General features: G+C 39.8%; 3 protein-coding genes and 1 pseudogene across 10 annotated transcripts in view; 2 read left to right on the forward strand and 2 right to left on the reverse strand.

Annotated features, from left to right (window-relative positions):
- The window catches only part of SKA2 (spindle and kinetochore associated complex subunit 2), a 48,127-nt gene extending 27,565 nt beyond the window's left edge, over positions 1–20,562 (forward strand). For 2 of the 3 annotated variants that reach the window (XM_040496979.1, XM_040496981.1), the window contains 2 exons: positions 13,240–13,416; positions 19,925–20,562. In XM_040496979.1, coding sequence (XP_040352913.1) covers positions 13,240–13,416; positions 19,925–20,068 — 321 coding nt within the window. In that variant the 3' untranslated portion in view covers positions 20,069–20,562. The remainder of the gene's footprint in view (positions 1–13,239; positions 13,417–19,924) is intronic. The other variant, XM_040496978.1, reaches the window with a different exon arrangement.
- Positions 9,525–9,901, reverse strand: LOC121045161 (40S ribosomal protein S27-like; annotated as a pseudogene).
- Positions 10,204–10,632, reverse strand: LOC121044707 (ubiquitin-conjugating enzyme E2 C-like). Its single transcript, XM_040496982.1, has one exon. It carries the CDS (start codon positions 10,483–10,485, stop codon positions 10,204–10,206), a length of 282 nt encoding a protein of 93 aa, XP_040352916.1. The 5' UTR covers positions 10,486–10,632.
- A 4,658-nt stretch (positions 20,563–25,220) lies between the features above and the next one.
- The window catches only part of TRIM37 (tripartite motif containing 37), a 147,802-nt gene continuing 146,679 nt past the window's right edge, over positions 25,221–26,343 (forward strand). For 3 of the 6 annotated variants that reach the window (XM_040496983.1, XM_040496985.1, XM_040496987.1), the window contains exon 1: positions 25,652–25,672. In XM_040496983.1, coding sequence (XP_040352917.1) covers positions 25,652–25,672 — 21 coding nt within the window. Of the gene's footprint in view, positions 25,673–26,343 lie in introns of all 6 variants that reach the window. The other 3 variants (XM_040496984.1, XM_040496986.1, XM_040496988.1) reach the window with 2 other exon arrangements.

The raw sequence follows: 26,343 nt of genomic DNA on the forward strand, positions 1-26,343 counted from the left end.
TTCTCTGTATGGCTTATTTCACTTAGCATAACACTCTCCAGTTCCGTCCACGTTGCTACAAAAGGCCATATTTCATTCTTTCTCATTGCCAACTAGTATTCCATTGTGTATATAAACCACAATTTCTTTATCCATTCATGAATTGATGGACATTTAGGCTCTTTCCATAATTTGGCTATTGTTGAAAGTGCTGCTATAAACATTGGGGTACAAGTGCCCCTATGCATCAGCACTCCTGTATCCCTTGGGTAAATTCCTAGCAGTGCTATTGCTGGGTCATAGGGTAGATCTATTTTTAATTTTTTGAGGAACCTCCACACTGTTTTCCAGAGCGGCTGTACCAGTTTGCATTCCCACCAACAGTGCAAGAGGGTTCCCGTTTCTCCACATCCTCGCCAGCATCTATAGTCTCCTGATTTGTTCATTTTAGCCACTCTGACTGGCATGGAGTGGTATCTGAGTGTGGTATTGATTTGTATTTCCCTGATGAGGAGCGATGTTGAGCATCTCTTCATGTGCCTGTTGTCCATCTGGATATCTTCTTGAGAGAAGTGTCTATTCATGTTTTCTGCCTATTTCTTCACTGGATTATTTGTTTTTCAGGTGTGGAGTTTGGTGAGTTCTTTTTGATTTTGGATACTAGCCCTTTGTCCGATATGTCATTTGCAAATATCTTTTCCCATTCCGTTGGTTGCCTTTTAGATTTGTTGATTGTTTCCTTTGCATTGCAGGAGCTTTTTATCTTCATGAGGTCCTAATAGTTCATTTTTCTTTCAATTCTCTTGCCTTTGGGGATGTGTCAAGTAAGAAATTGCTGCGGCTGAGGTCAGAGAGGTTTTTTTTCTGCTTTCTCCTCTAGGGTTTTGATGGTTTCCTGTCTCACATTCAGGTCCTTTATCCATTTTGAGTGTTGTCCAGCTCTCCCAGCACCATTTGTTAGAGACTGTCTTTTTTCCATTAGATATTCTTTCCTGCTTTGTCAAAGATTAGTTGGCCATACTTTTGTGGGTCTAATTCTGGGGTTTCTATTCAATTCCATTGGTCTATGTGTCTGTTTTTGTGCCAATACCATGCTGTCTTGATGATTACAGCTTTGTAGCAGAGGCTAAAGTCTGGGATTGTGATGCCTCCGCTTTGGTCTTCTTCTTCAAAATTACTTTGGCTATTTGGGGTCTTTTGTGGTTCCATACAAATTTTAGAATTGCTTGTTCTAGCTTTGAGAAGAATGCTGGTGCAATTTTGATTGGGACTACATTGAATGTGTAAATAGCTTTAGGTAGTATTAACATTTTAACAATATTTGTCCTTCCAATTCACAAGCATGGAATGTTTTTCCATTTCTTTATATCTTTCCTTCATAAGCTTTCTATAGTTTTCAGCATACAGTTCTTTTACATCTTTGGTTAGGTTTATTCCTAGGTATTTTATGATTCTTGGTGCAATTGTGAATGGGATCAGTTTCTTTATTTGTCTTTCTGTTGCTTCATTATTATTGTATAAGAATGTAACTGATTTCTGTACATTGATTTTGTATCCTGTGACTTTGCTGAATTCTTGTATCAGTTCTAGCAGACTTTTGGTGGAGTCTATAGGGTTTTCCATGTATAATACCATGTCATCTGCAAAACAGTGAAAGCTTGACTTCATCTTTGCCAATTTTGATGCCTTTGATTTCCTTTTGTTGTCTGCTTGCTGATGCTAGCACTTCCAACACTATGTGAAACAACAGCAGTGAGAGTGGACATCCCTGTCTTGCTCCTGATCTCAGGGGGAAAGCTCTCAGTTTTTCCCCATTGAGGATGATATTAGCTGTGGGCTTTTCATAAATGGCTTTTATGACGTTTAAGTATGTTCCTTCTATCCCGACTTTCTCGAGGGTTTTTATTAAGAAAGGATGCTGAATTTTGTCAAATGCTTTTTCTGCATCGATTGACAGGATCATATGTTTCTTATCTTTTCTTTTATTAATGTGATGTATCACATTGATTGATTTGCACATGTTGAACCAGCCCTGCATTCCAGGAATGAATCCCACTTGATCGGTCAATAATTCTTTTTACATGGTGTTGAATTCGATTTGCTGGTATCTTGTTGAGAATTTTTGCATCCATATTCATCAGGGATGTTGGCCTGTAGTTCTCTTTTTTTGCTGGGTCTCTGTCTGGTTTGGGAGTCAAAGCAATGCTAGCTTCATAGAATGAGTGGAAGTTTTCCTTCCCTTTCTATTTTTTGGAACAGCTTGAGAAGGATAGGTATTATCTCTGCTTTAAATGTCTGGTAGAATTCCCCAGGGAAGGCATCTGGTCCTGGACTCTTATTTGTTGGGAGATTTTTGTTAACTGATTCAATTTCTTTGCTGGTTATGGGTCTGTTCAAGTTTTCTATTTCTTCCTGTTTGAGTTTTAGAAGTGTGTGGGTGCTTAGGAATTTGTCCATTTCTTCCAGGTTGTCCAGTTTGTTGGCATATAATTTTTTATAGTATTCCCTGATAATTGCTTGTATTTCTGAGGGATTGGTTGTAATAATTCCATTTTCATTCATGATTTTATCTATTTGGGTCATCTCCCTTTTCTTTTTGAGAAGCCTGGCTAGAGGTTTATCAATTTTGTTTATTTTTTCAGAAAACCAACTCTTGGTTTCATTGATCTGCTCTACAGTTTTTTTGATTCTGTATTGTTTATTTCTGCTCTGATCTTTATTATTTCTCTTCTTCTGCTGGGTTTGGGGTGTCTTTACTGTTCTGCTTCTATTTCCTTTAGGTGTGCTGTTAGATTTTGTATTTGGTATTTTTCTTGTTTCTTGAGATAGGCCTGGATTGCAATGTATTTTCCTCTCAGGACTGCCTTCGCTGCATCCCAAAGCGTTTGGATTGTTGTATTTTCATCTTCGTTTGTTTCCGTATATTTTTAAATTTCTTCTCTAATTGCCTGGTTGACCCATTCATTCTTTAGTAGGGTGTTCTTTAACCTCCATGCTTTTGGAGGTTTTCCAGACTTTTTCCTGTGGTTGATTTCAAGTTTCATAGCATTGTGGTCTGAAAGTGTGCATGGTATGATCTCAATTCTTTTATACTTATGAAGGGCTGTTTTGTGGCACAGTATGTGATCTATCTTGGAGAATGTTCCATGTGCACTTGAGAAGAAAGTATATTCTGTTGCTTTGGGATTCAGAGTTCTAAATATCTGTCAAGTCCATCTGATTCAATGTATCATTCAGGGCCCTTGCTTCTTTATTGATCCTGTGTCTAGATGATCTGTCTATTGTTGTAAGTGGAGTATTAAAGTCCCCTGCAATTATCACATTCTTTTCAATAAAGTTGCTTATGTTTGTGATTGTTTTATATATTTGGGGGCTCCGGTATTTGGCGCATAGACATTTATAATTGTTAGCTCTTCGTGATGGATAGACCCTGTAATTATTATTTAATGCCCTTCTTCATCTCTTGTTACAGCCTTTAATTTAAAGTCTAGTTTGTGTGATATAAGTATGGCTACTCCAGCTTTCTTTTGACTTCCAGTAGCATGATAGATAGTTCTCCATCCCCTCACTTTCAATCTGAAGGTGTCCTGAGGTCTAAAATGAGTCTCTTGTAGACAGCAAATAGATGGGTCTTGGTTTTTCATCCATTCTGATACCCTATGTCTTTTGGTTGGTGCATTTGGTCCATTTACGTTCAGTGTTATTATAGAAAGATGTCGGTTTAGAGTCATTGTGATGTCTGTAGGTTTCATGCTTGTAGTGATGTCTCTGGTACTTTGTGGTCCTTGCAACATTTCACTCACAGAATCCCCCTTAGGATCTCTTGTAGGGCTGATTTAGTGGTGATGAATTCCTTCAGTTTTTGTTTGTTTGGGAAGACCTTTATCTCTTCTATTCTGAATGACAGACTTGCTGGATAAAGGATTCTCGGCTGCGTATTTTTTCTGTTCATCACGTTGAAGATTTCCTGCCAGTTGTTTCTGGCCTGCCAAGTTTCAGTAGATAGGTCTGCCACTAGTCTTATGGGTCTCCCTTTATATTTTAGAGTGTGTTTATCCCTCGCTGCTTTCAGAATTTTCTCTTTATCCTTGTATTTTGCCAGTTTCACTATGATATGTCATGCAGAAGATCGATTCAAGTTGACGTCTGAAGGGAGTTCTGTGTGCCTCTTGGATTTCAATGCCTTTTTCCTTCCCCAGATCAGGGAAGTTCTCAACTGATTTGTTCAAGTACACCTTCAGCCCCTTTCTGTCTCTCTTCCTCTTCTGGAATTCCTATTATATGGATATTATTCTGTTTGATTGCATCACTTAGTTCTCTAATTCTCCCCTCATACTCCTGGATTTTTTATCTCTCTTTTTCTCAGCTTCCTCTTTTTCCATAATTTTATCTTCTAATTCACCTATTCTCTCCTCTGCCTCTTCAATCCGAGCTGTGGTCGCCTCCATTTTATTTTGCATCTCATTTATACCATTTTTTAGCTCCTCATGACTATTAATTAGGTCTTGATCTATGTAGCAATAGATTCTCTGCTGTCCTCTATGCTTTTTTCAAGCCCAGCGATTAATTTTATGACTATTATTCTAAATTCTTGTTCTGTTGTATTGCTTAAATCGTTTTTGATCAATTCATTAGCTGTCGCTACTTCCTGGAGTTTCTTTTGAGGAGAGTTCTTCCATTTCATCATTTTGGGTATTCCTTGGGGTGGCGCAGATCTGCAGGGCACTTCCCTTGTGCTGTTTGGAGTAACTTGTGTTGGTGGGCGGGGCTGCAGTCAGACCTGATGTCTGTCCCCAGCCCACCGCTGGGGCCACAGTCAGACTGGTGTGTACCTTATATTCCCCTCTCCCAGGGGCAGGACTCACTATGGAGTGGTGTGGCCCCCATCCAGGCTACTTGCACACTGCCAGGCTTGTGGTGCTGCTTTAATGGGATCTGGCATATTAGCTGGGGTGGATCCACAAGGTGCACAGGGGCGGGAGGGGCAGGCTTAGCTAGCTTTGCTGTCAGTGGTCCCTGCAGGAGGGGCCCTGCAGCTCCGGGAGGGAGGAAAACCCATCAGAGGGATGTATCCACAAAAGCACAGCATTGGGTGCTTGCGCAGTGCAAGCAAGATCGGTGATGGGAACTGGTTCCCTTTGGGATTACGACTGAGGGATGGGAGAGGGAGATGGTGCTGGCCAGTGCCTTTGTTCCCCGCTGAGCTGAGCTCTGTCTTCCGGGGTTCAACAATTCTCCCTCCTGGTGTCCTCGCCTTCCCGCTCTCCGAGCAGAGCTGTTGACTTTTAACATTCCAGATGTTAAGTTCCGCTGGCTGTCAGAACTCACGGTATCCGGCCGCTCTGCTTTTGCAAGCCAGACTTCACGGGCTCTGCCTTGCCGGGTGGGCTGCCCTTCTGCTGCCCTGGCTCCCTCCCGCCAGTCCGTGTAGCATGCACCATCTCTCCTCCCTTCCTACCCTCTTGTGTGGGCCTTTTGTCTGTGCTTGGCTTTGGAGAGTCCGTTCTGCTAGTCTTTTGGAGGTTTTCTGGATTATTTAGGCAGGTGTGGGTGGATCTAAGTGATCAGCAGGATGAGGTGAGCCCAGCACCCTCCTGTGCCGCCATCTTTATCCCTAGTCTTCTTTGCCCATTTTTTAATCTGATTTTCTGTGGGGTTTTTTGGTATTGAGTTGTGGGAGTTCTTTTAATATTTTGGATATTAATCCATTATTTGATATATGATTTGCAAATATCTTCTCCCATTGAGTAGGTTGCTTTTTTGTTTTGTTGGCAGTTTCCTTTGCTGTGCAATTTGGTATAGTTTTTTTGTTTTTAATTTTTAAAAATGTTTTATTACTTTTGAGAGACAGAGCCAGAACATGAGTGGGGGAGCAGCAGAGAGAGAGGGAGACATAGAATCTGAAGCAGGCTCCAGGCCCTGAGTTGTCAGTGCAGCAACTGATGCAGGGGTTGATCCCACAAACTGTGAGACCATGACCTGAGCTGATGTCAGATGCTTAACTGATTGAGCCACCCAGGCACCCCATAATGTAGTCTTAATATTTTATTTTTGCTTTTATTTCTCTTGTCTTAGGAAACATATCTAGAAAAATATTTCTATAGCCAATGTCAAAGAAATTACTGCCTAGGTTTTTTTATAGGTGTTTTATGGTGTCAGGGCTCACATTTAGGTCCCAAATCCATTTTGAGTTTATTTTTGTCTGTGGTGTAAGAAAAGTAGTCCAGTTTCATTCTTTTGCATGTAGCTGTCCAGTTTCCCCAGCATCATTTATTGAAGAGACTGTTTTTTCCCCATTGTGTATTCTTGCCTCCTTTATTTATTATAGATTAATTGAGCATATAAGTGTGGATTTATTTCTGGGCTGTTTTATTCCTTTTATCTATGTATCTATTTTTGTGCCAGTACTGTACTGTTTTACTACAGCTTTGTAGTATATCTTGAGATCTGGGGTTGTGATACCTTTAGCTTTTTTCTTTCTCAAGATTGCTTTGGCTATTTGGGATCTTTGTGGTTCCGTAAAAATTTTAGGATTATTTGTTTTAGTTCAGTGAAAACGCTATTGGTATTTTGATAGGGATTGCATTGAATCTATAGATTGCTTTGGGTAGTATGGACATTTTAACAATATTCATTCTTCCAATTCATAAGCATGGACCATCAACATTTCTTCGTGTTGTCTTCAATTTCTTTCATTAGTGTTTTTTAGTTTTCAGAGTATAAGTCTTTCACCTCTTTGGTCAAGTTTATTCCCAGGTATTTTACTCTTTTTGGTGCAAATAAAAATGGAATTGTTTTCTTAATTTCTCTTTCTGCTACTTAATTATTAGTGTATAGAAATGCAGCCAATTTCTCTGTATTAATTTTGGGTCCTTCAACTTTATTGTATTCATTTATTACTTCTTTATTTTGAATTACATTTTTTTAAGTAGGCTTCATGCCTAACATGGAGCCCAACATGAGGTTTGAACTCATTACCCTGAGATTAAGCCCTGAGCTGAGATCAAGAGTTGGAGGCTTAACTGACTGAGCCATCCAGGCACCCAGTAAAAATAAAATCTTAAGGGGTGCCTGGATGGCTCAGTCGGTTGACCGTCTGACTTCAGCTCAGGTCATGACCTCATGGTACATGGGTTTGGGCCCCATGTCGGGTTCTGTGCTGACAGCTTGCTCAGAGTCTGGAGCCTGCTTCAGATTCTGTGTCTCCTCTCTCTGCCCTTCCCCCATTCACGTTCTGTCTCTCTCTGTCTCTCAAAAATAAATAAATGTAAAACAAAAAAAAATCTTAAAAAAAAAAAAAAAAAACCCAAGAAGTTTTTGTGTGGGTATTTCCTTTTATTTCTCTTTGGTTTATACCTAAGAGTGGAATTGATGGCCGTATAGTAACTCTACGTTTAATATTTTCAGGAACCGCCAAATTGTTTTCCAAAGCCGTTGTACCATTTTACATTCTTTTTTCTCCATTGTGGTAAAATATGTATAGCTTAAAATCTATCATTTTAACCATTTTTGAGTGCAAGTTTCAATTGTATTAATTATATTCACATTTTTGTGCAACCATCATCACTACCCATCTCCAGAACTTTTTCATCTTTTTAAACTGAAACTCTGCACCCATTAAACAATAACCTTCCATACCCCCCTCCTTTCAGTCCCTGGCAACCACCATTCTACTCTTTGTCTTTATGAACTTGACTTTGTCCATTTGTAGCTGGGTCATTTCACTTAGTGTAATGTCTTTGATGTTCATCCACGGTATAGCATATATCATGATTTCCCTCCTTTTTAAGGCTGAATAATATTCCATTGTATGTATATACCATGTTTAAAAAATCCATTTATCTGTCAGTGGACACTTAGGTTGCTTCCATCTTTTGGGTATTGTGAATAATACTCATATGTACATTTATTTATCTTTCTGGGTCTTTGTTTTCTTTTTTTGTTTTTGAGAGAGAGAGCATACGCACAGGTGCAAGCAAGGGAGGGACAGGGAGAGGGGCAGGGAGAGGGAGAGAGAGACTTTTTAGCAGACTCCACATCCGGCATGGAGCCCAACATGGGGCTTCATCTCCCGACCATGAGATCATGACCTGAGTGAAATCAACAGTTGGATGCTTACCTGACTGAACCACCCAGGTGCCCCTGGGTCCTTGTTTTCACTTCTTTTCTATATATACCTAGAGGTAGAATTGCTGGATCATATGGTAATTCTCTGTCATGTTTTGAGGTCCTATAACTTTTTATTTATTTACTTATTTTATTTCATTAAAATTTTTTTTTTTTTTTTTTAAATTTTTTTTTTTTCAACGTTTATTTATTTTCAGGACAGAGAGAGACAGAGCATGAACGGGGGAGGGGCAGAGAGAGAGGGAGACACAGAATCGGAAACAGGCTCCAGGCTCTGAGCCATCAGCCCAGAGCCTGACGCGGGGCTCGAACTCACGGACCGCGAGATCGTGACCTGGCTGAAGTCGGACGCTTAACCGACTGCGCCACCCAGGCGCCCCTCATTAAAATTTTTTTTAATGTTTATTTATTTTTTGAGAGAGAGAGTGACAGAACATGAGCAGGAGGGGGCAGAGAGAGAGGGAGACACAGAATCTGAAGCAGGCTCCAGGCTCTGAACTGTCAGCACAGAGCCTGATGCAGGGCTTGAACTCACAAACCACAAGATCATGACATGAGCTGAAGTCAGATGCCTAACCGACTGAGCCACCTAGGTGCCCCATTTGTTTATTTATTTTAAAGATTTTATTTTTAAGTAATCTCCACACACAACGCGGAGCTCAAACTCACAACCCTGAGATCAAAAATCGAATGCTTTACCAACTGAGCCAGCTAGGTGCCCTGAGCAACTATAACTTTAAATACTCATAATATTTATCTAATAACTCCCCCTTTATTTGTGTTATATTTGGGAAGAAAACCATGATCTTAATGTTTGTTGAGTTCACTGACATTAGTTCAAATGATTTTATATATGTGTATATATATATATATATATATATATATATCAATCAAGGAACAAGAAAGTAACCAGTTAGACTTACTTCTAATATCTCTACATGGTGATAGTGCAATAAACATTCATTGAACATTACTATGTACCAACCTCTATGATTGTGTGTGTGTGTGTTCATATCCACATACATACATATAATTTTGTTTAGCTGCATTATCCTTATTCTAGTCTACTGTGATTTGGAGTCTGTCGGTAATTGTACATAAATAAAAGTCAACACTTTTCAATAGAATCCACTTAAATATCAAGATATAGTAAACTACAAGATCCTGTTACCATGTTCCTCACCTATATTTGTTTCAGAAAGATAATTTTGTTTTCTTTTGAGCATTTTCTTTGCAGATCTTTCTTTCTTTTTTTGCCCATAATCAAAACTTTATTGAAAAACTGATACCAAAATAGATCACTGCTATATACCTTACAAAATTAAACATAATTACATTATCTTGGTAGATTAACTGGAATTACTGAATTGATAAGGCTTTCTGCAATATAACACAAATTCAAGACGTTGTGTGGATTATTAGTGTTGCTTTCTTCTAAATGAACACCCTTCTGTGAGTCTGGCCTTTCCTTCTGTTGGGTGGCACAACACTGTTGAACAGCCTACCCAAAGAGCCACTGTCTAAGCATGGCTGCAAACCATGGTAATCTTGTAGCAACTTGGATGTTTTACATCCATAAAATTGGAATTTAGGCTTTTAGCTAGCTGTTTCTCTGTATGTTTTTTGTTTTTCTAAGGACGGGTATAGTAAATCTCTAGCCAATGAGGACAGGTCTCAATATCATTGGGGTATATACTGAGAAGACACCTGGAAAGGCATCATAATATACACATTCCTTTATATACCAGACTATACATTTGGTGTCATCTATTATTTCTTTGCTCCTATCAAACATACCACTAAGTTCTCTTAAGTGTTTCCTTTTTTTTGTTTGTTTTTAAAAACCCAATGTATTTACTTAATATAGTCATCACAAGGGCTCAACCAGAGACTTAATTTAAAAAACAGAAACAAAACAAAAATAACACCACAGTTTAAGGTACAGAGTTCTAGGCAGAAATGAAGGAAAGGACAGACGATCTAAGGAGAAAATAAAAAGACAACACAAGGAAAGAGGGTAGACAGCCAGGGATCTTGGCTGGAGACCTGCTTTGAATAGGTTTTTTGCAGATACTTCTTATATGCTATAGGGTTTTTCTAGAGCTCAGCAGCAAGTGTGTTCAAAGGGCTATTGATGTTAGGTTCTAGCAGGCTCTGGATGGACAGTAGGATGGTCCTGACGTCATACAGTGCAGACCACTTATCTTTCAGGATGTCCAGGCAGATGTTACCCTGGGTGTCCACGTTGGGGTGGTAGCAGGGCGTGAGGAACTTTACTGTAGGCATATTGTAAGGGTAGCCCCTGGGCAACTCCAGGGAGAGCCTATACCTCAGGTCCTCATATACTATGCCAGCTGCTTCATGGATGGTCCCACCCATTTGAAAAGGTTGTCTGATTCAGGGAAGGCAGAAATTCCTTTGTCACCAGACATCATAAGGATCATTAGCTTCTGTTATAGCCTCTTGCCCACGGGGCCCTGGGCGGCATCCCCGCTGGGCTCAGCTCCTTTGCTGGCAGTGGCTGGGTTGCAGTTCTGGGAGGCCATCTGGACGGCGAGACAGAGAGACAGAAACTCAGAGAGCACAACTGCACCTGCCTCGTAACGGCTTTCATGGTATCTCTCTATTGTCCCTTTCCTACTTCTTTTTTTTTTTTTAAGTTTTTATTTATTTATTTTTTTAGTTATTTGTACATGAGGCTCAAACTCACAACCCTGAGATCAAGAGTCGCATGCTCCTCCAACTGAGCCAGCCAGGCGCCCCTGTCCCTTTCCTACTTCCATTGCTCATTCTATAGGTCTTGATCACTACCTGAAGGATTATTTTAACAGTTTTAAGTTAGAGTTTCTCTTCTTTTTCCTTCTTGTGAGAATCATCTTTATTTACTATTAATATCATCAAAAGCTTAGAGAAAAATCTCCAAGGAAACAAGGAGTAGAGGGCCATAAACTGAGTCTCTGTCACAGCCAGGAGATGAAGTCCATGAAGGAGATATCTGAAGAGTAGGAAGATAACCAAGATAGTATATATAGTTTTATAGAAATCAAGAGTTCATTTTAAGAAGATAGGAACAAGAAGAAAACATGAGAAAGGGTATCCAAATTATATGCTATTGGACAAGCTTATCTTTTGCTTGTTTGCAAAAATTTGGCAAAGGATGTTCGTCTATGGGATGTTATTATTATAGGACCTGGACAGTTGGTGGGAATGGAATGAGAAGAATGAAACTGGTTTTAAAGCAACAACAGAGTCAGGAGAAGGAGTTAATTTCCCCCCAGGAGTTCATTTCTCCCCAATATAGGGAAGTTCTATATGTATAGTTGAAGTCTGTACAAAGGGAGATATTGAAAAGGTTATAGAAATATAGGAAACTTAAGGCTGTGGAGGATGTGGGGAGGAAACAACAATAATAGTGGTAGTGCTAGGGGCTGAGTAGGGATGAGAATACCCATTGATGTTTTCCTTTTCAGATGAAAAGGCAGGAAGCTGGTGTTTCTACTAGATATTTTCTATTTTCTTCGTATAATAGTTGGTGAGGTCTTGTGCCAAGAAGGAGTAGATGCTAACTGGAGGGAGTGGAGAAAGTTTGGAATAGTTAGTATTGCAGGGTTTGCTAAGGAGCCATCAGGGAATGAAAAGAATTACCAAGTGTCAGAAAGGACCCTTTTGAAATGCATTTATGGAATACTGTTTATATTCTGAAATGAATTTGAGGGGCGCCTGGATATCACATTCAAGTAAGCATCTTGATTAACCCACTCTTGATTTTGGCTTAGGTCATGATCTCACAGTTGTGGGATTGAGTCCCCCCTGTTGGGCTCCTTGCTGGGCATGGGGTCTGCTTGGGATTCTCTCACCCACCCTCCTTCTTTGCCCCTCCCCAGCTCAGTTGCGCATGTGCTCTCTCTCTCAAAATAAAGAAACATTTAAAATGAATTTGAACGGGCTCCTGGGTAGTTCAGTCGGTTAAGTGTCCATCTTCGGCTCAGGTCATGATCTCCTGGTTCATGGGTTTGAGCCTCGCATCAGGCTCTGCACTGACAGTTCAGAGCCTGGAGCCTGCTTTGGATTCTGTGTCTCCCTCTCTCTCTGCGCCTCCCATGCTTGCACTCTATCTCTGTTTGTCAAACATAAATAAACGTTAAAATGAATTTGAAAAACCAACGTAACCTATAGTCTCTTGAGTTGGTGTGAATTTGTATAGGAAAGTCAATTAATTGGTACTTATACATACTTTAGCCTCATGACAGTATGTTTAAGAATTTTATGATATGTAGTTTTAAATTTTCTTACTCATTAAGAACAAAATAGTTCCTTTAATCACCTTCTGAATAGTATTTAGAATTGTATTTTAAAAATAATATGTAATTAATTATGGTGAACTATGTATTAAATGTTATTTATCTAATGTCACCTTATTTGCTTACTTTAATATTGCTATTTTGTGTGCATCTGTGGGTTATTTCTGGACCTAAGCTTTATTTTATTTTTTATTTTTATTTTTTTATATATATGAAATTTATTGACAAATTGGTTTCCATACAACACCCAGTGCTCATCCCAAAAGGTGCCCTCCTCAATACCCATCACCCACCCTCTCCTCCCTCCCACCCCCCATCAACCCTCAGTTTGTTCTCAGTTTTTAACAGTCTCTTATGCTTTGGCTCTCTCCCACTCTAACCTCTTTTTTTTTTTTTTTTCTTCCCCTCCCCCATGAGTTCCTGTTAAGTTTCTCAGGATCCACATAAGAGTGAAACCATATGGTATCTGTCTTTCTCTGTATGGCTTATTTCACTTAGCATCACACTCTCCAGTTCCATCAACGTTGCTACAAAAGGCCATATTTCATTTTTTCTCATTGCCACGTAGTATTCCATTGTGTATATAAACCACAATTTCTTTATCCATTCATCAGTTGATGGACATGGACCTAAGCTTTAAATTACTTGAGAATAGGATTTAGGTCTTATGCTTCTTTATTCCTCTCCTCCCATCCTCTATTACACAGTTGTGTAATTAAATACAGTGTTCAATTAAATGGATGGTAGAATGTGTTGTACATACTCTAATTCTTAAAAGAAGCTTAACTTTTCCTTTTCACAATTTAATATATTATTTTTTTCCCTGATATAGAGAAATCCAGTTACACTCTTAAAGGAATTGTCAGCAATAAAGTCTCGATATCAAACTTTGTATGCCCGCTTTAAACCGATTGGTATAGAACAGAAAGAGAGTAAGAACCGCATTTGTGCTACTGTCAATAAGACGATGACCATGATACAAGAACTACAAAAGCAAACAGATGTGGAGGTAATGCTTCCAATTGACAAGTTGGATTTGTAGAGTTTTATTTATTTATTTATTTTTTTAATTTTTTTTTTCAACGTTTATTTATTTTGGGGACAGAGAGAGACAGAGCATGAACGGGGGAGGGGCAGAGAGAGAGAGAGGTAGACACAGAATCGGAAACAGGCTCCAGGCTCCGAGCCATCAGCCCAGAGCCCGACGCGGGGCCCGAACTCACGGACCGCAAGATCGTGACCTGGCTGAAGTCGGACGCTCAACCGACTGCGCCACCCAGGCGCCCCGGATTTGTAGAGTTTTAATTCTGAGTGTCTCTTTGCAAGATGAGCCCCCATTTTCATTTTGAGATTCAGCATTCAGTTTGAACTGTTGATAGAAATGAGATTTTCCTGATTCCTGAAGTATAATAGTTCTTATCTCCTTTTGTTTTAAAATAAGCATGTGGACTTGACGTGGTTACTAAAGAGGTGTGCTATCTTTGATTGTACAGCCATGGCAGAAGAGAAACATTTCTAATGCTTATTAAATCTACCAGCTTGTAGTTCGTTTTAGAACTAGTGAGACTGAGAAATCTGGAAAGCATCTATACCAGTGACTTGTTTTAGTTCTCCTTTTCTACAGTTGGGTTGGTGGGCTTGGGGAATCCTGACCTTCATTCTCTTTCTCCATCCCTCATTGCCCTCTGATTTCTTGTAAAAATCCTTATAATTGTGAACCTTTATCACTGATTATGTAAAACTCTTCAGATATAATGGAGTAAAAAAAAAAAAACCAATATGAACTGCTGACCTAGGCAGTATCATCTTAAATAGCCAACTGAAGGATTTGGTAGAATTTTCATTTACTATTAAGGCAAAGTTGAAGGCTTTCTTTCTTTCTTTCTTTCTTTCTTTTTTTTTTTTTAAGAGAGAGAGAGAGAGAGAGTGCGCACAAACACAGGGGAGGAGCATTGGGAGAGAGTGAGAATCCCAAGCAGGCTCCATACTCAGTGTGGATCCTGACATGGGTCTCAATCTCATGACCATGAGATCATGACCTGAGCCAAAATCAACCCAGGTGTCCCCAAAGTTGAGGGCTTCCAAAAGAAAAGATAGTTTGTATGTAGTTGGAATCATAGAGTAGAACTTAATTATATGGACAAAAGACATCTATATAATTTTTTTTATCTCTGGTGTCAACTCCAACCAGTTAACTGGTAATACCTGCTTAGAGTGCTGTATTAAGGAACTGTGTTTGGGTGTTGCACAAAAGCTATTGTTACGGGCATGCAGCTAGGGGCAGAATACATGGGGTTTTATTTGTTTGTTTATATTTTTTTACCAACCCTGAACTAAATTTGGTTTAAGATACTTGAATTACAGGCTGGTAGTGAGAATAAATCTCAAAGGTTGATTACCAAGGTTAATTTGGTCAATAATTCTTTATATTACCAATGGCAGAACAGAGAATAGTACCTGATTAAATTTTTCAAATGGTACCTTCAGTGGCACCTGGGTGGCTCAGTTGGTTAAGCATCGGACTTCAGCTCAGGTCATGATCTCACTGTCTGTGAGTTCGAACCCCGTGTCAGGTTCTGTGCTGACAGCTTAGAGCCTGGAGCCTGCTTCTGATTCTGTGTCTCCTCTCTCTGCCCCTCCCCAGACGCTCACTCTCTATTTCAAAAACAAAATAAAAACATTGTAAAAATTTAAAAAATAATGAAATGATAACTTTGATGTATTTCAGAAGGGTGTTTTGTTTTGTTTTATTTTTTTGGTGCAAAAAGGTGATTTTATTAAAGCACGGGACAGGATCCCTGGGCAGGAAGAGGTGCCTTTAATTTTTTTAAAAAATATGTATTTATTTTTAAGAGGGAGAGATTGTACATGTGTGCATGAAAGCAGGGGAGGGGGAGGGACAGTCGTTTTGAAGCAGGCTCTGTGCTGACAGCAGAGAGCCTAATGCTGGGTTCGAACTCACAAACTGAGATCATGATCTAACGCCGAAGTTGGATGCTTAACTGACTGAGCCACCCAGGTGCCCCGGATGTACCTCAGGTGTTATATACCTCAGATATTATGTCATGGGGAGAATGAATAGTGGCGGAGGAAAGAGTGATTAGAAAGGACATAGAGAGAGGAGTGCCTGGGTGGCTCAGTAGGTTGATCATCCAACTCTTGATTTCAGCTCAGGTCATGATTCCAGGATCGTGGCATCAAGCCCCACATCAGGCTCTGTGCTGAGTGTGTAGCCTGCTTAAGATTCTCTCTCTGTTTGCCCCTTTCCCCAACTCATGCTCTCTCTCTAAAATTTGGGGAAAAAAGAGGGGGTCACAGAGGGAATAGGAAGTAGGAGTTTAAAACAGGAAGGGTGTGGCAGATATCTCCTCTGCTGTCCTGCCCACTGCTCCCTTGTGGTGTATTCAATAAACTTCTATCTCCTTAAAACAAACAAACAATAAAAAACAAACAAACAAAAAACAGTAAGGGTCATGACACATACTAATAAGTAAAATGCAAAAACAGTATATTTATGGTATACAGTATGATTTTTGATATATATATCTATATATAAATACAACTCAAGGCATATTCTTCATTGTTGGTGATCAGAGTGTGAAAATAGAAGCATATAAACTTGTTCTTTTTTACGATTATTTATTTTTTTGGGACAGAGAGAGACAGAGCATGAACGGGGGAGGGGCAGAGAGAGAGGGAGACACAGAATCAGAAACAGGCTCCAGGCTCTGAGCCATCAGCCCAGAGCCCGACGCGGGGCTCGAACTCACGGACCGCGAGATCGTGACCTGGCTGAAGTCGGACGCTTAACCGACTGCGCCACCCAGGCGCCCCATATATAAACTTGTTCTAAGGAAACACCTTGAGGAGAGATTAAATGTAGTTCTAAATGTACATATCAACATATATGTACAGAAATCCATAAATTTGTTGAAGCACAGGATAAATTTAGGTGGGTGAAATAAAAGTCACTATTTTGGGGTTTTTTTGTTTGTTTTAAATGTTTATTTTTGAGAGAGAGAGAGAGAACACACACACGAGAAGAGGAGGGGCAGAGAGAGAGTGAGACAGAATGTGAAGCAGGCTTCAGGCTGTCAGCACAGAGCCCGACACAGTGTTCAGACTCTCAAACTGTGAGTTCATGACCTGAGCTGAAGTCGGATGTTTAACCAACACAGATGCCCTGAAAAGTGATATTTTGAATGTAGTGGTAATAAAAATTGTCCCCACTGGGTACAGTCAGTAAAAACTATATTTCTGACTAAGATTAAAAAGTGGTATAGAAAATAGTTATAATAGTGATAGAGGATTTCAGTCATCTAATTATTTGTAAAGTTCTTCATTCACTTAAAAGATGTACCTGCAGGGGCACCTGTGTGGCTCAGTCAGTTGAACATTTGCCTGTTGCTTTTGGGTAAGGTCATGATCCTAGGGATGTGGGATTGAGCCCTGTACTGGGCTCCGTGGTGAGTGGGGATCCTACTTGAGATTCTCTCTCTCTCCCTCTGCCCCTCTCCCCCACTGGTGCTCTCTCTGTCTCTGAAAAAATAAAATAAAAAAGAAGTATCAGCAATGAGCAATAATTATATTTAAGGTAGAAAACTAATGGAGCTTTTACTTTGGATTACATTACAAATAAGGAGAGATGACTGAAAGGTTGGTTATAAACCTTGAAGAAGGAGATAATATTTTCGATTCAATGATGGCCATGTTGGGAAATGTCAGATGTGGTGGGACTTGTATCTACTACTTTAAAAATGAGATAGTAGAAAGTTTAGAGAAAATTTTCATGATCAAAATGTGGAAGAAAAGAAAATGGCATCTGTAGAGAGTTGTATAAACAAAAATAGTTCTATGAGCCCAGAATTTAAAAGACATGTAAGGTAGACCTTATAAAGGAAGTGTAGAAAGAGGTGTGTCAGTCATAGGGACAGAACTGTGAGAATACTTATGAAAGCCAAAGGCTAGATTAAGTTGAGGCTTCGGAAATTTTCTAAAATAACCAAAAGGGCCTTTAAGATTATTTTGGGAACATGAAGAACGATATAGGGATAAACTTACTTAAGGCAAATGTTGCTTTTTTATAGACAACAGAAAGCAAATAGAAAGTAAAACTGTTCAGGTATTATCTTGCTATATCTTTTTTTTTTTTTCATTCTACTTCTTTTAGAGAGAGAGAGAGAGCGTGAGTGGGAGAGAGGGGCAGAGAGAGAGAGGGAGAGAGAGGGGATCCCAAGCAGGTTCCGCTCTCAGCGAGGAGCCGACAAGGGGCTCAATCCCACCACCCTGGGATCACCACCCGAGCCGAAATCAAGAGTTGGAAGCTCAACCAACTGAGCCACGCAGGCACTCCCCTTGTTATAGTCTTTATAAGAGTGCAAGGATAGAAAATATGTTTGAATTGATAATATTCAAAAATGGGACTTGAGTTTATAATATTAAAAAATAAATAGGGAGGTGAGAACAGAAAAGGAGGTGAAAGGAATACTTTTTAGTTAATATAAAGACATTAAGGCTTAAATACACTTAATTATAAAGGTGACCACCAAGACACACACACACACACACACACACACACACACAAACACACACACACACAGGACTAGATTGGTTCCAAAATAAAAATGACCAAAACAAACCACCAAAACAAATATAATTAAAAAGGTATTAAAAACAGAATGTGTGGTATTCCACTGAGCTCTGAAACATTTGTATTAAGGAAGAAAATTTTCTACAAGTTTTAGATTGGTTAATTCCTGGAAAAATTGTTTGAAAATTTATGAAACAGGTCGTCTGAAATCTCTTGAACAGTTATCACAAGAAACATGGACTCATGGAGAACAAAGTCCTTTCAGAATAATACCATTTCCTGTTTTTGAGATAGAAGAGGGAAATTCTGTAATTATTTGGGTTGCAGAAAGGCATATGATTGTTTTTCATTTTATTTATGTGAATATTTTTGGTAAATGTTGGCTTGATCAGCCAAACCCGCTGGGCAAGCCCAATAGCCAAATGTGGCTGTACAAATTAAAATGTATTATTATTTTTAAATTTTTTTAATGTTTTTTATTCATTTTCTGAGAGAGAGAGAGAGCAGGGAAGGGGCAGAGAGAGAGAGGAAGACACAGAATCCAAAGTAGGCTCCATGGCCCGGAGCCTGATGTGGGGCTTGAACTCATGAACCATGAGATCATGACCTGAGCTGTAGTCAGACATTTAACTGACTGAACCACCCAGGTGCCCCTAAATTAAAATTTAAAGTAATTAAATAAAATAAAAAAATCAGTTCTTCATCTACTGATTAGACAGCACAGATATAGAATATTTTCAGCATCACAGAAAGTTCTGGTAGACAGCACTGCTCTAGAGATTCTTATTCTGTAGGTATAGTGTGTTCCAGATTCGGCAGTCTCTCTAGAGATGACCTATATAGTTAGGCGGAGTTGTAACTATTTGATTCTTCACGTTGTACTTTGTATAATTTCCCCATTAACCCTGTTTTAGCTAGCCCATTGGTTAGTGCCCTATGAAAGTCCTTTACATTTCCATTTGGCTTCTATTCTTCCTTTTGCTGTTTGCTCCTACCTGCTTTAGGCAGATACTGTTTGCTGGGTTGTTTTCTCAGCATCTATTCGCCCTTGCTGCCTAATAGAACACTGACTTTCTTGAGATGTGTGCCATCCCTAGCTCGTGTCTGGGGCAAAGTTGGTGCTTTCCTCAGCTTCAGGGCGTGCATCTCATTGGCAAGGGAAATGGATTTTCTTTTAACTAAATTCACTCAGGAATGGGTTTGTAAACCATGTGACATGTGAGAAGGGAAAGTCTAGACGTAGGAAATTAGAGTTTCCTCACTGCTGAGAGACCTCTAGGAAGAGAAAACTTCTTTTCTTCTTCTAAACATTATGTATAGATGTGATGCCTAGAACTGCTAGAGCCATTTTTCCTTTCAGCTTGAGGATAAACCACCACCAAGGATATTAGATAAGGTGGAAAAACCCAGTCTTTATGTTGAGCTGCGGAATAAACCAGTCCTGAAGTCTGACCTTTTTCTGTAGTTATTGTGCAGTGATAATAAGTTTTCTTATTATTTATCCATTTTTAAATGTATTCCTGTTACTTGTAGCTAAAAACATCTCAATTATCCTTCAAAATTTAGTTCAATTTAGTTCTCCACTTCTGAGGGAACTTCCAGACTATTTTATTCACATTTCTTTCTCAAAATGCTTTTAGAATATAGCAGTCAAATGTGACTTATTTAGTTTTGTTAAATTACAGTCCTTAAACTGTTTGATTTATTGGTTTTGTTTCTTAAACTTAATTGCAAGTTCTTTGAAAGCTCAAACATTAAAAGTACCTTGTATTTGGATAGCCAAATATCTATTTTATCCTGCCTTCCTAACTTGTGATTATAGACATAGTATGAGCTTATGGAAACATAAAAAAAAAAAAGCAGAAATTAACTAAATTACACAGTTTTTACAGATTTTGAAATAAAGATTTTCTCATTTGTTTTTTAGCTGTCACCACTGACTAAAGAAGAGAAAACTGCAGCAGAGCAATTAAAATCTTTTGTTCAGACTTATGAAGAAGTGGACTTGCAAAAGGGAATTCTAATGGAGAGGAGATCCATTCCAGAAAGATTTAAGAAGATGTCTTGTTAGCACTCGATGACTAGAGGTGGGGGGATGGAGAAGGAGATTTGGCTTGGGTAACTGGATAGTGATGCCTTTCACAAGAGAAGGTCCTATAAGAAGGGCAGATATTATATGAATAAAGTTCAGCCAAAAACATGGAATGGGAATAAAGGGATTTAAATGTATGTATGTACACACAGTCTTATTATTTCAGACAAGGAAGTCACGTAACACTATTTTGCATTTGTTTTTGTATAATTGGGAGAAAATGGATGTCCTGCCTATCATAAAAGGATATTTATGTACTATTGGTCAGTAGATATGAATGAGCATGCTTTGGAAATTAACGGATAGAAAAAATATTTGTATTATATTATACGTTATATGTATATAATTTTATTTTTGAAAAGTTTTGATTATAGGTAATGGTCACATTATTGGAGACTGCTAATATGTGACCTAAAATCCTCCACAAAAGCTAACATTAGTAATAATAAATTGGCTTTTCTGTGACAGCCTCACTTTTCTTATTCCTTCTTGCTGCTAATGTTGAACAACATGAACTTTGCTTTCAAATGCTGTTTTAGAGTGTCTCTGTTGTATATCAACACTACCTTTGTTCTCCTTCAGCCTATATTATTATAATTGTACATTCTATATGAAAGCTAAGAAACTGAAAACAGAGGATTACTGGCAACTGTTACTTGCCAATTGTGTGTGTATTTCCTTATTTTATTTATTTATTAATTTATTTTATTAAATTTTTTTTTGAGTTTTTAAAAAAAATATTTATTTTTGAGAGAGAGAGAGAGAGAGTGTGAGTAGGGAAGAGGCAGTCACAGAATCTGAAGCAGGCTCCAGGCTCTGAGCTGTCAGTGCAGAGCCTCATGCGGGCCTCATAACTCACAAGCTGTGAGATCATGTTCTGAACTGAAGTGGGACGCTTAACTGACTGAGCCACCCAGGCACCCTAATGTTTATTTAGTTTTAGACAGAGAAAGAGATACATAGAGTGTGAGCAAGTAAGGGGCAGAGAGAGAGAGAGAGGGAGACAGAATCCAAAGCAGGCTCCAGGTTCCGAGCTGTCATCATAGAGCCCCACGTGGGGCTTGAACCCATGAACCACAAGATCATGACCTGAGCCAAAATCGGCTGCTCAACAGACTGCCACCCAGGTGCCCCTTGTTATTTATTTGTAAAAAATTTTTTTTAAAGTTTATTTATTTATATTGTTGGGGGGTGGTGCAGAGAGATAGGGAGAAAGAATTCCAAGCAGGCTCTACATTGTCAGCATGGAGCTCTGTGCAGGACTCAAACTCAAACCCTGAGATCATGACCTAAGCCAAAATCAAGAGTCAGATGCTTAACTGACTGAGCCACTCAGGTGCCTATTTGTTTTTAAATAACTATTGGCAATAAGGTAATCATAGGTACAGATTTTGATGCAAAGATGTTAATCACAGGGTTATTTATACTAGCAAAACACAAATACATCTGGCTAATGGAAGGTAAATAAGTGTATTCACATAATAAGAGGTCAAGCTGCCAATAAATTACTACTGTTAACCTTCTGGGAAATGCTGAAGCTGTGTTAAATGGGGGATAGGGGAAACAGATTGCAGTTTTGTAGTTAAGATTGGGCTTTGGAGTCTGCAATGTAAATACAGGTTTTTTGTTTTTTTGTTTTAGTTAATTTACTTAGAGTGAGCTGGGGAGGGGCAGAGAGCATGGGGCAGGCTCCATGTTGTCAGTACAGAAGTTGACTTGGGGCTTGAACTCACAAACTGTGAGATCATGATGTGAGCCTTAATCTAGAGTCAGACCCTTAACTGACTGAGCCACCCAGGCCCCTGTAAATAGCAGGTTTTAAATTCTAGTTATGTGATCCTAACCAAATAACTTCTGTGTGTCAGGATGGCTGGAAGCACAATGAGATGGTAAAGTGTTTGGGTTTGATAATTAGAAATTGTTCTGTAAATATTTCCATATATGTAATAAGAGGCATTGAAAAGACTAGGAAAGATGCATCAATATTAGTTCTGCAGGTGATAGAATTATACGTTCATCTAATTAAAAAAAATTGTTATGAGCATTTATTTGTCCATTAACAAACTTGTAATAGGTGACAAACAGGGTTGGGAGAGTAGCTTCAGTTAAAATTGTACTGTGTAGTTGAGTATTTGAAGAACAGAACCATGCCTTAAAATTTTTTTTTAAATGTTTACTTTTGGGAGAGAGAGAGAGAGTGAGCATACAAGTGGGGGAGGGACAGAGAGGGGGACAGAGGATCTGAAGGGGGCTCTAAGCTAACAGCAGTGAGCCTGATGTGGGGCTCCAACTCATGAACTCATGAATTCAGATCATGCCCTGAGCCAAAGTCGGACACTCAACTAAGCTACCCAGGCGCCCCCTCCCCTTTAGATTACAGAGAAATAAGTCACACTTAAGTAACATTTTCTTCAGTATTGTTAATATTTAGGAAGTTTTTGTCATGGAATGGCTCTGGGATGTGATGTTGATTGGTGGGATTGAAAAATGGTAGCATCACAAAGAAGTCATGACAAGTTCCTGGTGTTTTTCCTCTATGATTTCCTTCATAGTCATCCTGTAAATATTGGTTCTTCCCCCACACCCCCTTAAAATAGTTCTCTCTGCACTTCTTTATATATTCATTTATGATTCCCAAATACAACTTCTTCCATTAGATCTAGATGCATAGATCCATATGTCCAATAAAAAAATTCTGAGTATTCAAATTGATCACTTCCAGAGTACTTACTGACTTTTGTCCATGGGCACTATTCTGTTACCTAGAATTAAGAAGTTTGTATCTTTATCTTCTTTGCCAATAAAATCTATAATTCTTTCTCTGAAATGTTCATGGTATCCAACCTCCACTTTATTTTCACTCTTACTACCCTAATTTAGGTCTTTTATTTCTCATTTGGATAATTATTTTTTATGTGATTATAGTGTTTTTATGTCTTAAGTTGTAAGTAATACAAATTAATACAAATTTAGGTTTTAGGAAATTAAAACATACGAGTATGTCTATTCTCCAGAAATTATCTTGAATCTCTTCAGATGTTTCATTTATCATTATCTATTTATTTATGTATGTATGTATGTATGGTTTTTTTGTTTTTTGTTTTTTTTTTTAGATAGAGTGCAAGTGAGAGAGAGGGGCTGAGGGAGAAAGAATCATATACAGCTCCATGCTCAGCACAGAGCACCATGTAGGGCTTGATCCCATGACCCTGGAATCATGACCTGAGCTGATATCTACAGTTGGACACTAAACCGACTGAGCCACTGAGGTGCCCTCAGATGTTTCTACATATATACACAAATTACAAATATTTTTTTACAAAAATAGGCTGATACCATATATTATACTGCAGCTGCATTTAGGTTTTTTTTTTTTTTTTTTTGAGAGAGGCGCGAGTGGGAGAGGGGCAGAGAAAGAGAGACAGAGAGAGGGAGAGAATACCAAGCAGGCTCTGTGCTGTCACTGCTGAGCCCGATTCAGGGCTTGAACCAATGAACTGAGAGATCATGGCCTGAGCTGAAATCATACCCTTAACCAAATGAACCACCGAGGTGCCCAGTGTTTTTCATTGTAAATATATTTTGGATATTTTCATCACACACTTCTGCTATTGTTTTGAACAGTTGTAATCCAATATATGGATGTACCATGATTTTTTTCAGTTCTGTACTGATAGGCATTGATAAGCTGTATAATAGACAAGTTAGATTTGTTGGAGTTGGGGGGAAAGGCAGCTAGGTCCTCCTTTAAGGAATTCTGAGGTCCCAGGTTTCCTACCTCCATGTGGTAGCTAGGCATCCTGCCAACTAAATTCTTTTTTACTTAAATTAACCATAATCTGTGGCTACAACCATTGACACCTAATTAATAGTACAGGTTTTCCAATTTTTCACTATTATGAACTGTTGCAATAAATCTTTAAACATTTTTGGGTTCTTGGACAAATATATTAGCATAAGAACTTATTTTAATATTTATATGTTGTAATTTGTCTTATTTTTTTCACTTCTCATTACTCTTTGAATCCCAAGAACAGTACTGTGTTTCACAGATAACTTTTTTGAGGTAAGATTCACTTAGCAAAATTAAACATTAACCATTACTACAATGTACAATTCAGGGCGTTTTATTATAAATGGTGGCGTGCAAACATCAAGCCCATAAATAAGTTTTGGTTAAAGAATTTCCAGTAACAGATTAATCTTACTAAATTATCCCTGTCCATGGCTCACGTATTAAAAAATTGTTGTCCACTACTTATAAGAAAGTCCAAATCCCTTGATACTCAAGAGCTTCTTTCTAGGTTATTGTTGATTCTTCACGTGTGCACTGTAGAGTGGGTTAAGTGTAATAGTGGTTTGCAATAAATCAGAAAGGAAAAAGTAAATTCAGATTAAGAATTTGATGTAAGACCTTTGTCTCACACCCTCAATTCCTGCCATCTGTAGACTTCATGACAAAATTGTATGAAGACGCCAACATAGGAAAGCTGAACACAGCTGACGCTTGCACTTTCCATAGTCCCATAGCGACGGCTCACCTCAAGTGGCAAGACACGCAGGATGGAGTGGTGTAGATCAAATCTCTACAGTCTGTGGTCCCATTCTTCCTGAAACGACATCGCTGTAGGCTTCACAATATGAGTAGGTGGGGCAGAAGTCTCAAAACCCGAGAATCTGGGGTTCCTTCCAAAGAAAGAATCACTAGCCACCAATTCTACACCATGGTTTCTCAAAAAGTGCGGGCCAAAGGCTACCTGCAGCCAAATCAGCGGAGAGTGGCTGTTGACGATTTTGTGGAGCCTTATCTTAGAATCAAGTCCGAATACCTAGGGGTGTGGCTTCAGAGTCTGTTTCACTCAAGCACTCCAGGTGGTTGTTCCAGTCTTTGGCGCGCCAAAGTTTGAGACTGGTGGAGCGCCGCCCTTCCCTAAGGGCGCAGAGGCGTGGAGACCAGCGAGCGCCAAACTCTCATCCGCTTGCGCGCTAGACTGTGGCCAAAGACACGCAGCCCTGCGGCTGCTAGCAGCCAAATCTCGTGTGCGCCCCCGCACCGCGGGAACTAGTCGCCCGCCTCTCTCCTCCCGGCTCCCCTAACGCCGCGTTCTGTGCGCATGCGCACCGCGCCTTTCCTCTTCGCCGCTCCTTCAGCTGCCCTGGTTACCGTTGGTGTTTGCGAATTCCCTGCAGCACCTTCTTTGCTGGAGACCAGCGCCGCCGGGCTCTAGCAGCAGTTCGATACGCGCGCGCCCGCGTCACGTGGTCCGAGGCTTCCTCGCGGTCGCTGGCGGGCGGCTTAGCGGTGAAAAAGCAGCTGCGGCCACCGCTCGCCCTCCCACTGCGCCCTAGGGCGGGTGCGCGGATAAATATGGCGAAGTGGGGGTAGCTGGCGCCGAACCCGACGCGATGGGGCGAGCAGGTGGGGCGGTCGTCGGAGCCTCCTGAGCCACACGCCGGCGTGGTTTTCGTCGGCGATTTGACCTGGCGACCTCGGGCCGGCGCCCAATAGGTCAGACCACGGACTCCGCGGGTCGCCGAGGACCCCGCCGAGAGCCGGAGGCAATGGATGAACAGAGCGTAGAGGTGAGGGGGGTTGAGAAGGGTGGTGGTTACTCTCCCTCCGCCACCCCCTGAGCCTTCTTTATTTGGGGCGCCCTGCCCTAGCCCTCCCTGTAGTAGAGCACCCCCACTCCGCCGCTGCGGGTGTAGTGAAGGCTGGCCCAGTGCGAAGGACGCCGTGCTAGGTCCGCAGCTCTTCGGGTGCCTTGTCAGGTGGTGGTATCCTGGCGTTTTCTGGGTGTCTTGGCACCGGTACTCATTCTCAGGGTTTTTGCAAACTACAGTCTGGGAAGAGCAAAACTGCAAATTCATTAGATAGACGTGCCGTGCACTCGCTACCTGTTCTTGGGAGTTTAAGTGCAGATCCAAAACTCTCTCCAACTGGAATCATTCCTCCCCGACCCGTACATTTTGCAGACTTCTGCCCTTCCTAAATTGAATGAGGATATACTTTTATTATCCTATTTGTAGTTTTCTGGAACAACCTATTCTTTTATATTTGGTTCTTGTGAGCTGTGATTCCAAATGGTTGAGATATTTACTTAAAGTCCAGTAACATTAAAAAAAAAAAGATTGCTTATTGGACCTAATTATTTAACAGTTGTCGAATTTTGAACTTTCCATTACCTTGGTCCTTAGTAAGTTGCAACTGTATTACAGGCACTCCAGTTGAAAGTAGTTTACCCAATGGTCTT

This window comes from Herpailurus yagouaroundi, unplaced genomic scaffold, assembly GCF_014898765.1.
Source record: "Herpailurus yagouaroundi ecotype Mexico unplaced genomic scaffold, PumYag 189, whole genome shotgun sequence".
Classification (NCBI taxonomy): Eukaryota; Metazoa; Chordata; class Mammalia; order Carnivora; family Felidae; genus Herpailurus; species Herpailurus yagouaroundi.